Source organism: Crinia signifera, chromosome 1 (assembly GCF_055691185.1).
Source record: "Crinia signifera chromosome 1, ASM5569118v1, whole genome shotgun sequence".
Lineage (NCBI taxonomy): Eukaryota > Metazoa > Chordata > Amphibia > Anura > Myobatrachidae > Crinia > Crinia signifera.
The window spans coordinates 79,838,336-79,855,001 of record NC_139217.1 but is presented as its reverse complement, the minus strand read 5'-3'; the positions used below and the strand labels follow the sequence as shown (position 1 = coordinate 79,855,001).

General features: G+C 43.1%; 1 protein-coding gene across 2 annotated transcripts in view; it reads left to right on the top strand.

Moving 5' to 3' along the window:
- The window catches only part of CORIN (corin, serine peptidase), a 230,702-nt gene extending 214,593 nt beyond the window's left edge, over window positions 1-16,109 (top strand). For both annotated transcript variants that reach the window (XM_083167929.1, XM_083167930.1), the window contains exons 20-22: window positions 8,568-8,839; window positions 11,009-11,136; window positions 14,279-16,109. In XM_083167929.1, coding sequence (XP_083024055.1) covers window positions 8,568-8,839; window positions 11,009-11,136; window positions 14,279-14,461 — 583 coding nt within the window. In that variant the 3' untranslated portion in view covers window positions 14,462-16,109. The remainder of the gene's footprint in view (window positions 1-8,567; window positions 8,840-11,008; window positions 11,137-14,278) is intronic.
- Window positions 16,110-16,666: the final 557 nt, after the last annotated feature.

The following is a 16,666-nucleotide window of genomic DNA, read 5'->3' as shown; positions in this document are numbered from 1 at the left end:
AATGGCAAATCATAAAAACAAAGAAAAGAAGGGTTTGCATAAGTTATCATGGTACTCTATTACAGGCCTTATTCAGGGTGGTGCACTAATACACTCTCAGCTGCGTCATTGTTTGCAGCAACTGTACCAAAATATAGAATGTTGCAGCTGTATTGGCGGCTTTGCTAATCCCAATGGCTGCATATAAAGACACAGATCAGTTGGTAATTACATTTCTAAGTAGTCATATTATAATATAGCATGGCCGCAGGAAGGAACCGGATCTCATTCGCAACCCTCACCCATAATGGTCGCAATACAGCTGTCAATTGCTTTGCAAATAAATCACCTCTTGCAAACCAATGCAACATATGCACAGTGCAACTTAAATGCATGTTCAGGCTACAGACGAATGATCAACTGCGAGAAATCAGGTTGTGTCCAACTATGAGTCTTTGATTTAAACTTACACCCAATGTCAGGGCACTTGTTAAGTCAGTCATTGCCAAAATGTTTCCCATAACTTACTATCAAAGCTGCTGTCTATGCATGCAGAGCCCACAAGTTACAGTCTCAATAAATAACATGGTTACTTTTATGCCAGGGATGCTGACCTGAAATCACCAAGGCCCAGGAGGGACCTGGTGTTGAGAGACTGGCATATGAAACTCTTGAGCTGTGTTTCTAGTAACTAGTAATGTATGGGAACCTATGACAACCAATGACAATGACAATTGTTTGGATACATTTGTGGAATCAAATGGATTTCACCTATGTGTCTGAATGACCATTGTCTGTATTCCAGCATTTTGGAGCAAATGGTCTATTATCTTGCTCCCATACATTATCAGAACTTCGTCCACCAATTAGATTGAATAAGAAGGACACAATCACATCCTAAATAGGTGCTTATACAGGTAAATTGTACATAAGCAAAGATTACTTACTCTTTAATAGTCTCATAGTGCCAGATGCACTAAGCTTCAAAAGTGATAAAATGGAGAGTAATAACCAACCAACCAATCAGCTTCTGCCTGACATTTTTCAAACACTGTGTGACATAGCAGGTAGGAGCTGATTGATTGGTTGTTTAGCACTCTCCATTTTATCACTTTTGAAGCTTAGTGCATCTGGCCCCAAATGTTGATTGTGAATTTTCCTGTGGCTTTTCAATGTAGCAAATGATTCAAATATGTATCATAGGTTTCCCCAGTTTATACTCTAGACCTGGGGTAGCCAACCCTAGTCCTCGAGAGCTACCAACAGTGCATGTTTTGCAGGTCTCCTCACAGAATCACAAGTGAGCTAATTATCTCCATCTGTGTATCTTTTAAAATGTGTCAGTGATTAATGAGTGCAGCTGTGCAGCTGTGCAGCAGCTAGGTTGTCTGGAAAATGTGAACTGTTGGTAGCTCTCGAGGGCTAGGGTTGGCTACCACTGCTCTAGACTCTTCTCATTAGATGCCGGAAAGGAATACTGAAAACAATAGGCACTAGTGCATTACCTATGTAAATCAACAAGCATATCTACCACAATTGTGGATACATGGGTCCTTCCTCTGGTTGGATACTGGATGCTCCGAAATTTTCACTTTAGCAGGTTAAAGTTCCACCCATACACACAAAGGCTATAATGCACTAAGCCTTGAAAAGTGATAAAATGGAGACTTATAAACCACCACCCAATCAGCACCTACCTGTCATTTTTCAAACACAGCCTTTAACATTGCACTTACACACGCAGTGCTATTAAATACATGACATAATGCAATATCCAGGATCCAGACAATGGGTCTACAGCCAAAAGGTCGACAACCATTAGGTCGACACCATTAGCACCATTAGCTTGACAAGCAAGAAGGTCGACAAGCAAAAAGGTCGACATTGAAAAAGGTAGACACAAGCATTAGGTCGACAGTGTCTAGGTCAACAGTAAAAAGGTCGACATTGGGTTTTTCACTGTTAAATGTGCCGACAGGCAGTATTTCATGCCCTACCATCCACTAGGGCGTGGTGGGAGAACAAAATAGTGTGCCGAGCGCAGAGAGGCACCGTGCCCGAAGCATTGCGAGCACAGCGAGCATTGCGAGGGGATGCGGTGCACTCCAAACTGTGTCCATTCGGGTAAAAAAAACAGTGAAAAACCCCATGTCGACCTTTTGACTGTCGACCTAGACACTGTCAACCTAATGCTTGCTTCAACCTTTTTCATGTCGACCTTTTGACATGTCAATCTTTTTGTATGTCTTCCTTTTAGCTTGTCGACCTTGTTGCTTGTCGACCTAATGGTGTTGACCTTTTGGCTGTACACCCGTTGTCCCAATTCCACAATATCCATATCCAAACACTAGCAAACAGTAGGATGGCTGATATTGAAGAACTTAGTCATTATCAGCTGCCATAGGATAGGGATGGTCATCGGTGGGACATTCATCGATAGCCACCATCGATGTTACCACTGTCCAGGTCACCTGCAGCTGCTGTTATTGTGAAGAGAAAATGTCTGGGTGCAACATCGGCTCAGCTGCTCCATGGTAGCCACATAACAGGCATTACTAATAAGTGTATAATGTCTGGCCTGATAGTTTTATCACTTATGTGGTTCAGTCGAGGTTAAAAACAAACATTTAAACAAAAAATGTACTAATGAGAAATATATTAACCCCTTCCCGACATTTGACGTACATTTACGTCATGGTCGGGATGTACTTCCCGACACATGGTATAAATGTACGTCATGCCATTAAACTGTCACCGCGTCTATAGACGCGGTGACAGAGGGACGATGTCTGCTGTCCCTGACAGCAGACATCTTCCCTCATTGCCCAGGGGGGGCAGCGATGCCCCCACCCATCGGCGATCACTGTGATTGGCTGTTCAATGTGAACAGCCAATTACAGCGTTTTCTGTGTACCGGCGAATAACGTTCGCCGGTGACACAGGGATCGGTGGTGATTGGTGCTGTTAAGTACAGCACCAATCACCACCGGGTGTAAGGGTGTCACTGGTGGTCACCCCACCTCACCCCACCTGCCCCCAAAGGCTGTGATTGGTCCGTCGGACCGACGGACCAATCACAGCCATTACACCTCAAATGAAATAACGGAGACAGCCCTGCAGCCGCCATTCCGGTCAGGAACAGCGTGCAGAGCGGTCTCCGTGCCCATCTGTGCCTATACTGACCTGATCAGCGTTGGTGGCATCCGTGCTGCCAGCTCCTGCTGTGACTTCCTGGTGCTTGTGCTGCTGGTGCTGCTGCTGCTGCTGCTGCTGCAGCAGCGTCATTGTGTCAGAGATTTAAATTGTGTGATATAATTTTGTATCTGCTGCCCCCCTTTTGTGCTGATCAGTGTAAACTAACTGATCAGCATTTTTTTGGGGGTGCAGGTTTTTTTTTTTTATATATATATACCCTGTCAGGTTGCACCCACAGGTGTGTGCCTGCTACCCCTCACTGCTAATCAGTGTTGCATCACTGATCAGCAGTTTTTTTTTTTTTGAGGGTGCTGTGGGGTTTTTTTTTTTAAAAATTTTTACACCCACGGTGATTTTGTGGGTGTCCTGTGGCCGCAGAGCGCTGATCAGTGACGTACATCACTGATCAGCATTTTTGATCTATTTTTTTGGGGGGGATCAAATTCCTGTTGTCTTTGACTCATCAGAAGTTTTTTTTATTTTTTTTTTTTTTGGAGGGTGCTGTGGAGTATTTTTTTTTTAATTTTTTTTACACCCACGGTGCTTTTGTGGGTGTCCTGTGCCCGCTGAGCGCTGATCAGTGACGTACATCACTGATCAGCATTTTTGATCTAATTTTTTTTTTTTGGATCAAATTCCTGTTGTCTTTGACTCATCAGAAGTTTTTTTTATTTTTTATTTTTTGGAGGGTGCTGTGGAGTCTTTTTTTTAAAAAATTTTTTACACCCACGGTGCTTTTGTGGGTGTCCTGTGCCCGCTGAGCGCTGATCAGTGACGGACGTTACTGACCAACATCTGTGCTCAATTTTTGGCGCAGGAGCTTTTTTTTTTTCTTTTAACTTACACGTGTTAAAGCACTACATACACACTACATACCCCCCGTGTTGAAATAAAGTTTGTACCCCCCCCCTACACTATACACGCCTACACAAAAATAATAAAAATGTCCCAATCATCGCAAAGACTGTTTTCAGCGGAGGAGGCATATGCCCTTATTGCCTCTGACACTGACACAGCCAGTGAAGAAAGCGATGAATTTGCATTCGTCTTAAGCTCCTCTTCCTCCTCTAGGCCCTTATTTTGATTCGTGCGGTACGGCCCGCGTGCGGCCGTACCGCCGATGTTTTTCCTCTGCACATGCGCAGAGGTCATTCTGCGCATGTGCAGCCCCCTTCGCCGCAGACGTATTTCGTCCGCCGCAAAGGGGGCGTATAGGGGCGTGAGAGGCATCATGCCCTCATTTCCCTATGTGTACGCCCCGCGTTTCATGGGCGTTCCCATGCAAACGCGGGGCGTACGCATGCTAATGAGGGCATGACGCCACTCATGGGGGCGGAAAGCTGACGTCGGCGGATGTCAGCTTTCAGCCCCCATACAAGCTACCACACGGACGATTGTCCGTGTGGTCTCAGCTTGCGGGAGCTGCCGCGGCGTGCGGCCCTGCCTTCGATGGTCGTCGACCATCGAATGCAGGGGGCAGCTCCCACCATGGTGGAGGCGTACGCCTCCACCATTTTCGTGCGGATCGCCAGCCGTCCGTGTACGGACGGCCGTGGCGATCCGTAGTGTGGGCGGGGATACGTCTGGTGCGGTCGGAGCCGCATATGCGGCTCGACCGCACCAACCAGAATAAGGGCCCTAGTGAGGAGGGACCCCCTCAAAGACGCCCCCGTAGAGCAGCTGAGACCCCCCCCAATGATTGATCTCGTATGGACCCCACCACCAGAAAATTTTGAGCCCCAGGTTCCTGAGTTTTTGGCCAACCCAGGAATCCAATTTGATACTACAGGCCTCAAAGAAATTGACTTTTTCAAAGTCTTTTTCTCTGATGATTTTATAAATTTAATGGTGGACCAAAGTAATTTATATGCCCAGCAGTTTATTGCCCAAAACCCCACGTCATCATTTGCTAGGTGGACCCCTGTAGATGCAGTAGAGATGATGACGTTTTGGGGTCTGGTGTTACATATGGGCATAGTTAAAAAGCCAGAAATTAGGCAATATTGGAGTACAGATGTTCTGTACAGCACCCCACTTCATCGTATGGCCATGACCCGGACTCGTTTTGAGACGATCCTTAAATTTTTGCATTACAACGATAATGCACAGTGCCCACCCAGAGATGATCCCACCTTTGACCGGCTATTCAAAGTCAGGCCGGTCATTGATCATTTCAGCGCCAAATTTGCTGAGATGTACATCCCCCAAAAATTCATTTGTGTAGACGAGTCACATATACATTTTAAAGGAAGGGTTAAATTCCGCCAGTACCTTCCCAATAAGAGGGCAAGGTATGGCATAAAAATGTATAAGCTGTGCGAAAGTACCTCAGGGTACACCCACAGGTTTAGGGTATATGAAGGGAAGGACACAAGAATTGAACCGCCAGAATGCCCCCCCCTCCCTCGTAGGTGTTAGTGGAAAGATTGTCTGGGATTTAGTGCACCCCTTCCTGGATAAGGGTTATCACCTCTATGTGGATAACTTTTACACCAGCATCCCCCTGTTTAAGGCCCTTGGTTCAAGAGGTACAGCAGCTTGCGGTACTGTGCGCAAGAACCAAAGAGGCCTCCCAAAAACGCACGTTGCCCAATTACTGAGAAAGGGTGAAAGCAGGGGAATATGCACCGAAAATATGTTGTTGGTCAAATATAAGGACAAGAGGGATGTCCTTATACTGACAACAATTCACGGAGACAGTACCACCTCCGTCCCTGTACGAGGTACCAGTACCCACACCTCAAAACCTATTTGTATCCTAGATTACAATAAGTACATGGGCGGAGTGGATCTTTCAGATCAGGTACTGAAGCCGTACAGTGCCCTGCGGAAAACAAAAATATGGTATAAGAAGCTGGCCGTGTATATCATCCAGATGGCACTGTATAACGCTTACGTACTATTCCGTTCTACCAGCCAGACGGGGACATTTATGCACTTTCAAGAGGAAGTCATAAAGGGCCTAATATTTGGGAACCAGCAGGCAGAGGGCCCCAGTACTTCTAGTACTGGCCCCAGTACTTCTAGTACTGGCCCCCGTATTGTATCAGGGCAGCATTTTCCTAACGAAATCCCCTCCACTGGAAAAAAGGGCAGGACACAAAAAAGGTGCAAAGTTTGCTATAAAAAGGGAATACTAAAGCAAACTATTTTTCACTGTGAAACTTGCCCCGACAAACCCGGCCTATGTACAGTATGAAGGAGTGCTTTAAAATTTACCACACATCTATGGATTATTAGGTTCATCCTTTCACCGTGCTTCGGGGGTCTTGCTAATGCGACATAGCACCCACCATTCATTCCACCAGAATGTGTGCTGCAAAATCCAAATATCACTCCTTCCCTTCTGAGTCCTGCCATGCACCCAAATGGTATTTTTTGGTCACATATGAGGCATTGCCGTACTCGGGAGAAATTGGGGCACAGATTTTGGGGTGCTTTGTCTCCTTCATTCCTTGTGAAAATGAAAAATTTTGAGCCAGAACTGCATTTTTGTGTAAAAAAATGTAATTTTTAATTTTCACAGCCCAGTTGTACCAAAATTGGTGAAACCCCTGGGGGTTTGAAATGTACACTATACCCCTAGATGAATTCCCTGAGGGGTGCAGTTTGCAAAATGGGGTCACTTGTGGGGGGGGTTCCACTGTATTGGTGCTTCGGGGGTCTTGCTAATGCGACATAGCACCCACCATTCATTCCACCAGAATCTGTGCTGCAAAATCCAAATATCACTCCTTCCCTTCTGAGTCCTGCCATGCACCCAAATGGTATTTTTTGGTCACATATGAGGCATTGCCGTACTCGGGAGAAATTGGGGCACAGATTTTGGGGTGCTTTGTCTCCTTCATTCCTTGTGAAAATGAAAAATTTTGAGCCAGAACTGCATTTTTGTGTAAAAAATGTAATTTTTCATTTTTACAGCCCAGTTGTACCACAATTGGTGAAACCCCTGGGGGTTTGAAATGTACACTATACCCCTAGATTATTTCCCTGAGGGGTGTAGTTTGCAAAATGGGGTCACTTGTGGGGGGGTTCCACTGTATTGGTGCTTCGGGGGTCTTGCTAATGCAACATAGCACCCACCATTCATTCCACCAGAATCTGTGCTGCAAAATCCAAATATCACTCCTTCCCTTCTGAGTCCTGCCATGCACCCAAATGGTATTTTTTGGTCACATATGAGGCATTGCCGTACTCGGGAGAAATTGCGGCACAGATTTTGGGGTGCTTTGTCTCCTTCATTCCTTGTGAAAATGAAAAATTTTGAGCCAGAACTGCATTTTTGTGTAAAAAAATGTAATTTTTCATTTTCACAGCCCAGTTGTACCAAAATTGGTGAAACCCCTGGGGGTTTGAAATGTACACTATACCCCTAGATGAATTCCCTGAGGGGTGTAGTTTGCAAAATGGGGTCACTTGTGGGGGGGGGGGTTCCTAACTTTTAGCATCTTATGGTGCCTAGAAACCTACATGGTGCCTAAAAAATAATCTCATAAAAAGGAGGCTCCAAAATCAAGTAGGTGCTCCTTCTATTATGAAGCCTGTGGTTTGGTCAACGTGCACACTAGGGCCACATATAGGATATTTATGAAAACAAAAGAATTGGGGGAATCAATTTTTAGTCACATTTCTCTAGTAAAATCTACTGTGTTCCTTAGAAAAATGTATTAAAATTGAAAATCTGCTAAAAAAAATGAAATTTTGAAATTTCACCTACACTTTGTTTTAATTCCTGTGAAACACCTAAAGGGTTAACAAACTTCCAAAATGCTGTTTTGAATACTGTGAGGGGTGCAGTTTTTGAAATGGCATCATTTATGGGGGTGTCTCACATACAAGTCCCTCAAAGTCACATCAGAACTGAACTGGTCCCTAAAAAAATCAGTGTTTGAAATTTTCTTGAAAATTTGAGAATTTGCTATTCATATTTTAAGCCTCCTAGTGTCCAAAAAAATTAAAAGGAGGTTGAAATAATGATGGAAACATAAAGTATACATATGGTCTATGTTAGTTATTAACTATTTTGAGTGGTATGATTATTTGTCTCACAAGCAGAAAATTTAACATTTTGCAAATTGCAAAATTTTCAATTTTTTTACGACATTTTGGTATTTTTCACAAAAAAACACAGACTGTATCGACCAAAATTTACCACTAACTTGAAGTACAATGTGTCACGAGAAAACAATCTCAAAATCACTGGGATAAGTAAAAGCAAAAAAAAGTTATCCCCACTTAAGTGATACATGTCAGATTTGAAAAAAAGGGCTCTGTCAGGAAGGCAAAAACAGGCTGTGTCGGTAAGGGGTTAATATTATAATAATAGAATATATGTATAATTGTTTCATATATTGCAAATATTCAAAACACTGTGGCCTGTAATATTTTCTCAGGAGGGAACTTGCTTCTGTGTGGAAGGTTGTATTCGGTATAAACAACTTGGATCACCCATCTGATTTCATGCAGACACGTCTGGTCAGAACGATAATCCTCCACCCACGGTACAACAGAGCCGTGGTAGACTATGACATCAGCATTGTGGAACTAAATGAAGACATTGTGGAAACAAGCTACGTGAGACCCGTCTGCTTACCTACCAAGGGCCAGTTGGTGGAACCAGACACCTATTGTTATATTACTGGTTGGGGACATATGGGCAACAAAAGTAAGTACTAAAAATAACTAGGATGATATCACCACACAGGCAATTCAGCCAGAAGTCTACATGATTTATGTGCGAAACCTTAAATAACTAGATAACGGTTAAAGCACAGATGGCATTTTTGGTTAGCATTGCTGCCTGCAGTCATGTTGTGTCCCATCTGTGTGGAGTTTGTATGTCATCCTTGTTATATGTAGGTTTCCTTTATGTCCTTTGGGTTTCTTCCCATACTCCAGAAGCATACTGGTACGTATTTGGATTCTGGTGCAACTAATACTTGTGTGTCAATTGAAGCACCAATAGTTCAGAGACTGAAAATGTCATATACTGCATTCTCTGTACAGCGCTGCCTAAATTATTGGCGCTATATAAATGAATAGTAATAATCAAGGCACTGATCGGTGTTGTCAATTACAAAAAGGCAGGATTAATAATCCAACACTGATTTACAAGAATATCCAAAAGATCAAGTAAATCAGCATTGGATTAAGTTAAGCTCCATAGGTACGGTCACAGCCGTAGCTAGGTAAGTGTGGTGCTCTGTGGGCGGTACCATCACTGCTCCACTGTCCCTACATCTGGTTAGTAGGCTGCCTAGAACAGGAGTATCACTGCTGCAGTGCCACCTGGGGCAGCCTATGATTACTACACAAATGCCCGCTGCAGCCTGTACAGCTTCCCGGAGCTGTTTATCCTGGTGGCTGGTGGCCTATCCCCTTCACCGTGACATTATGCATTCAGGGGGTGTGGCTGGGCAAAATAATTTAATTTCTATGTGTACTGCACACACAGACACACAAAAAGAATAAATGTGCACCTTGACATGAATTCAAGACAATAATGCCGCATGTCTGCAGATGAGGGTGGGACACCATTGACCCATAGGAAGCAAGCTTCTTTTTGCATCTTACTATTGGTCCTTGTGGTTAAAAATATGGGAAAATTTATCCAACATAAATGATAACTAGAACATGATTGGTTGCTATTGGCAACTTTGTCTTGATACATTTCCCACAAATATGGACCTTGATGAAAGGTACAGAATAGCATACTGCTTTGTATGCAAGAATCATGTACGTGAAGCTGCTTATTGGGATGGAGTCAGGGTTGACAACTTTCTGGCTGCCACTTCCTGGGCCAGCACAGCAAATCCAGGGATAGGGCCAGCTGGTGTGATGCTATTGAGGGGGGATGCATAGGACGAGGCTGTATAGGTAACAATGTGGCCATATCCCTGCTGCACAATGCTGGTATAACATACAGAGGCGGAACTACCATTGGTGCAGCAGGTGCATTGCACCGGGGCCCCTGAGGACTAAGGGGCCCACTACTGCCTAGACCAGCAGCTTGTACCTCTGTCACCCACTGTTGTGGGGCCCAAATTGTACTTTTGCACCTGGGCCCACCACTCACAAGTTCCGCCACTGATAACATACATTGTATACATTGGGTCACTTGGTCCCAGCAGACCCCACGCGAAGGGGAGATTGTGGGGTACTTGTCCACCTTTCCTGAGGGCTGGGATGGGCCTAGAATTTTCGAGAACCTCCTGGCCATTCCAGGTGGGCAGGCAAGTATGGGTGGAGTGGGGCGTGGCATGGCACAAGAGGTGCTACAGGGCAGTGGTGGCCGCCATTATGTCATACTGGCCATGCCCCACTACATACAATGGCGAGATTACTGACATACTGTAGGACAGCAGAGAGTTTAACTACAATTTAGTACATATCACCTCATTGGTTGTCCAGTCTGCCTGTAACTACAATTTAGTACATATCACCTCATTGGTTGTCCAGTCTGCCTGTAACTACAATTTAGTACATATCACCTCATTGGTTGTCCAGTCCGCACTCACTCTCTAAGGGGTTTATTTACTAAGATAAGAGTTCTATTGAATATGGGCTATAGGCAATCAATCAGATTCTAAATGTAATTTCGCAGGCTGTATTTGAAAAATGACAGTTAGGAGCTGATTGGTTGGTACTATACCTCTATTTGATTTATCTCTCTCGAAGCTTTGATAAATATCCCCCTTATTTTTTAATGATCAGTGTGTACCTTCTCAGCAGCACATGTACTGTTCATATCATCTTCCAAAATAGTTTCAAACTATACTTCACTTAAAAATAATTTATTTTAACTTTTCTGAAATGTTATTTTGTTTCCCTTCAGTGCCATTTAAATTGCAGGAAGGAGAAGTTCGCATTATATCCTTGGAGCACTGTCGCTCATATTTTGACACCATAACATCCCGAATGCTTTGTGCCGGCTATGAGTCTGGGACGGTAGATTCTTGTATGGTAAGTAGCACTGCTGTTATGTGGTAGCTGTTTAGTCCAATAGGAGGTGTGCCATGGGATGTGGTATTACAACATATTGAAGGTGCATAAACCAGGTTACATTTAGGTGATTTTATACACCTTATATCATGAAGACAATCAAATCGATTGAAACATTGACTACACTGGCATTTTATTGATTTATTGAAAGATGCACCTCTATACTTCATGCTTTCTCTTTATCTACTTTTAGGACTTCTAAAAAAACTGAGGTAGTTTTAGGCTAAATTTCAGCAGAAAATTCTGAAGGGATCACAAACATTGAAACAATGCTGTAGACCAGTGGTTCTCAATCTTGGTCCCCATGACCCCACACATGCTTACAGGTCATCCAGCAGCAGCACTGTGTATCATCAACTATCATATCCACAGGAGACATGAACAACCTGAACTGTGTGGAGAGCCAGCCCTAACCAATTTGACGCCATAGGCAAGAATTTGGCTGGTCCCCCTACTATTGTGGTACATCACGCATCACCCAGCAACACAAATCACAGCAGCAGCCAGCGACATCCATGACCCCTCACCTCTATTTCAAATCTCTCTATGGAAAACTAGACAAACAGACCATGCAACATAGCTCCTATCCTGGGATAGCAGCATGTCCCTCTGCTATCTGGCATCATGCTGCCTCTGAGACGGCCCTTTGATTGGCGCACTAGAGTATCAGAATTGCTTTCACATCACCCTGAGGCCAAAAGTTTCTTTAGAACAGAAAAATAAAATGACGTAAATCGTGTTTATACGTGATCCTTAGGTTTATTTATGTGATGAGGGACACGATTTGTTTCTGTTTGTCCACAAATTGATTGGCAGCCACCAGCACTGTTTATTCCTATTATAATGACCATAAGTAATTTGAATTGGTCCATAATCACCAACCTGATGCACCCAAGGGTGACACTGCACCCAGTTTGGGAACCACTGCATTAAAGTAATACAATTTCCAACTTAAACACCTAGAAAAGTCTATACTTACTTTAAAGATGCCCGCTATCCGCCAAATTGGGGGATGGATGCGGACATCATGTGACGTTAGCCACCCGTCCTGAGGATGCATGCGCATGCCTGGGTTCACAGGGGTATGGCCAGCGTTTCCATGGGAGGTCCTCTGCGTCCACTCCATGCCTACCCCCTTCCTGCCCATCCTGTTGTAAAGGCATTTGCACATGAGCAAACCCCCACCATCGGCCGAGGGAGTGTATTCGGACCACAGCAATCAGGTCTGAATCCCCCCGAGACTGGTGCTGCGGGAGAACCTGCAGGAGTTCTTTAGGTATTTAAGGTAAGGAATTTGTGGTTTTAAATGTCTTGATCAAAATCAAAACACTGGACATCTGTATTTAACATCTCAGTAATTATAAATATAATGTAATACAGTATATGTACATGTGTATATATTAGTGACATAATATACACATAAACCTCACATTCCTGGCACACAGAAGATTACACAATGTCTAGGAGCAGAAAGGTAAAGACTTGGCTGACTGGTGGAGGGGCCGGAGACAGGTTATTGGGAAACAAAGGAGGTCATAGTATGCAGTGCATAGAACATATGGTACATCATGCTAACGTCAATAAGCTGAAATCAGGAATGGGCTCTATATAGCCAAATACAATTATGTTTTTCACAGATGTTGGAGGTAAAGACTCTGGGCCAGATGCACCAACCTTCAAAAACTGATAAAACGGAGAGTATTAAATAACCAGCCAATCAGCTCCTAGTTGTTATTTTTCAAACCCAGCATGTAACATGACAGTTAGAAGCTGATTGGCTGGTTGTTTTTCCCTCTCCACTTTTTCACTTTCTGAAGGTTGGTGCATCTGATCTGAAGACATTATTCTAGTTATCTATTTCAGGTAATTACAGTAGTACAATCATCAGCCTCGGCTACATTACTCCATAGCATATTGAGTTTCTTTCCTCGTATTGTATCCTTAGAACAGGACTCGTATTAATGCATTGCGTGCAGTACAGAATATGCAGACAAATTAGATTATTCCTTTAATATTTCCTGAGGAACACAGATGGTAAAGGTCATGTATGTGTCTGTTATTGCACCATACAGTATCCCCGTGTCCACATGTCGGCTGTTGACGTTCCCTTTAGAAGCTCTGTCTACATTTGTGCAATTGAGGTTTTAACTGAAAATGTTCCTATTGCAGATGTCACTGTTTTAGTCGTCCTGCTTTTAGGTTACAACCACTCCTTTTAGGCCATTCAAATGTTTCTGTTCTCAAATCCTCGTTGGTTTGGCCTAAATGTGCTATACGAGTGAGAGGACATTGGAGCTGCCTTACTTACATGGTATGTGCTCATTAAGTCGACAGCATAGGTGCCGATTCTGTGGGTGCTCAAGGGCCCGAGCACCCACGGAAATTGATGAGCACCCACGGACCCGAGTCCCGCTGCTGGGCCGCCATATTAACTTGCTAATTTGCGGCTGCAGCACCCACATTGCTGGACCCGCCACCTCGGAAACAGTATGCCGGGAAGAGTGTACCCGAAGCGTGGCGAGCGCAGCGAGGGGACGCAGACAGCTGTGAAGCCCGCGAGGGGACGCGTATACCTGTGAAGGTGTCCGCATGCCACGCTTCGGGCTCGGTGGCTCGCCACACTTTCTATTCTCATGCTTCGGGTTCACGCCATCTGTCAGCGGCAGCCATGCAGGTGAGCTCGAGCTGTCCGCGAGCACTAGCTCTTGTCTAATTTGGACATCTCCCCTGCACAGGCCCGAGCCATAATTGTTTGATGCCTCATTTGCAATTGACAGCACTGGACACTTTCTTTCTCCTGATGGAGATTCTTGAATAAAAAATTCAGGACTTGATTCTCTGATATCGCTACAGGAGTGTGATCAAAGTAATTCTACCTATTTTAATTGATTTATTGTGTACAAATGTATATGTTTTTATTCAATTTTTAAACTATTAAGTATATAGTAATAAATTGAATTTATTTTATGCAGTTGTGTGGTGCTCTCTTAAAAAGATATATGTGTGTGGATGCATTTCTACACACATCTATATCTTTTTGAATTTACTTTTGTCACAAAAATTGCACAACCAATGTTTAATTGACTTCCTTGTATTCTTGCAGGGAGACAGCGGAGGCCCACTGGTCTGTGAGCAGCCCCAGGGACAATGGACATTGTATGGTCTCACCTCCTGGGGATCTGTATGTTTCTCCAAAGTTCTAGGACCAGGAGTCTACAGTAACGTGTCACATTTTGTGGAGTGGATTGAAAGACAAATATACATTCACAGCTTTTTAATGGACTAATAAACAGACATCGTAAAAAAAAAGTTTAAAAAGACTGGAAGGAAAACGCCTTAGCCCCCACGGAGGGGTCACGTGTGCAGATATCTGTTGTGTGTACCAATGAAAATGATATATATATATTTTTGTTTTTCAAAATTATTGTATTTTCGTCAAAAATTTGGGGATTTTTGTACATTTGCGTTCACAGTTTTGTTGAGCATTCCTTAAATGACGTGGTATATCAGGAAATATATTTTACCGTTGTTTCTAGGGGGAAGAGTGGATTACACGTGGTTGACTTTCTTTCAGGCTTTGGGCCGACTGATTGTAAATGATCTTAATTTGCAAGTTTTAGCCAAGATATTGTACAGCGTGAATTGGTTTGATGGTCACTAAGTTTTAAAACCATATAATATTTTAGATATAGAATGAGTTGGTATATTATATGACACTGGTTTTTTATCCATCTATAACCCACCCTTTTTTAGCTGCTGCTGTATGTCCGCTTCCTGCCCTAGAAGGCATAAACTACAATAGAAACAGGTAGGTGTTCATTACAGTAGATCATTATACACAGATGGAGTCAGCCTACATATAAGGAGATCTGTGTTAAAAAGGAAACTCAGTTAAGTAATATCTTTTTGGCAAGCACCTTTTTATTATAATGCTGCTATAACGCTTGCTGGATCTGAGGTTTCCCCATTTTCGCCAAAATACAGTATCAATATGATAAAAGAAGTAAAATAAATCATGTAGAGAAGCTAAATATTGGTTACAAACTGACTGATCTAAAATGCTGCTTCTTATGTGGCCTTTACGTCAACAGACTGAATCCCCTGTTCCGTTTTGACGCCGCCTATCTAATCAACAAAATGTACAGATCAGCGGCCATCTTGGAATGCATGACAAAAACTGCATGTAAAAAAAAAGTCCTAACTCGCTATTAACGATTGTTTTGTTGGTAAATCGAGGATTTTCTTCATAGTTGGTTTTCCCCGATACGCCAACCTAGGCATCGGAGAAATGGGGAATTGCCCCGATACACCCCTGATGTATGGGCCCCAGTACATGGTCAGGGTTGGTGGGAATTAGCAAAATGCCTTAAAGATTTTATAATTAATATAATCTATAGAATATAATAGTGACAATGTATAGAATAGGGAGATTAGCAGACATCGGTGGAAGTAGGATTTGGATAACAGCTAAGTGGGTGCTGGTTGGAAATGTCTGCTTTATCATACGATGAGAACTGTAGCTGTTACAGGGGTGTGAAGGGTATAGGATGGTGGTGACAGCGATGCCTATTAGCTATGTCACCGCTCTACTCCTCTAAGCATTTTTTAACTTACTGTAAAGCCAAGACAAGGATTCACAGTGCACCAATTTATACCAAGAGTTTTCTATTGGAGGTTGCAAGAGACCAAAATTCATTAACTCTTACACAGGCATATTATTCTAACTAGCGCTGAGGGTATTAGGCGCTTGTAGTTATAATTCTGTTGGTTAATATATTAAAATTGGGGAAATTAAATTAACGGCAAAAATTACCCAGGGAGACCGGCACTATCGGGATTTTTTTCACCTGCCTCCAGGCGAAATCTATTCCAGATAGATTACCTATTTTTTGCAACCGTGTCCAGGAAAACACATGGATCGGGTAAATTTGAGGGGGGGAAAAAAACCGGGCTGCAATTAAATTGCCCAAAAACTATCAACTGGCAAAAATTGCAATAATAGCACTTTTGTTTTTGCCCGACAAATTATAAGGAAAATTGAATTCTCCCCTTAAGCTTTAATTATTACCAGCAGGTTGTTGAATGGGTGGGCACTCACATATGCTGTATATCACCTATAAGTCAGCAATCAGTCACTCACAACTCATTTCATTATAAATTCAAAAGGAAAATAAAATGTCTGATTACGCCACACAACACTATAGGAAGACTGGCACCTATGCTTTTTGTTTGTGGTCTGTAAATAAAGAGGTATAGATTTCTAGTAATGTGTTGTCTGTGTTGTTTCTTTAAAGTGTATATTTTTATATGATTTATGTCTGTTATAACTGTTGATGTTGATATGAGATACTGTAGCCAGAGGAGGAACTACCATTGGTGCAGCAGGTGCATTGCACTGGGGCCCCTAAAGACTAATGGGCCCCACTGCAGAGTGACATATTGTGAACTTGTTGGTTAGAGTGGAGGAGGGGGGCCCAAGTTATATATATAT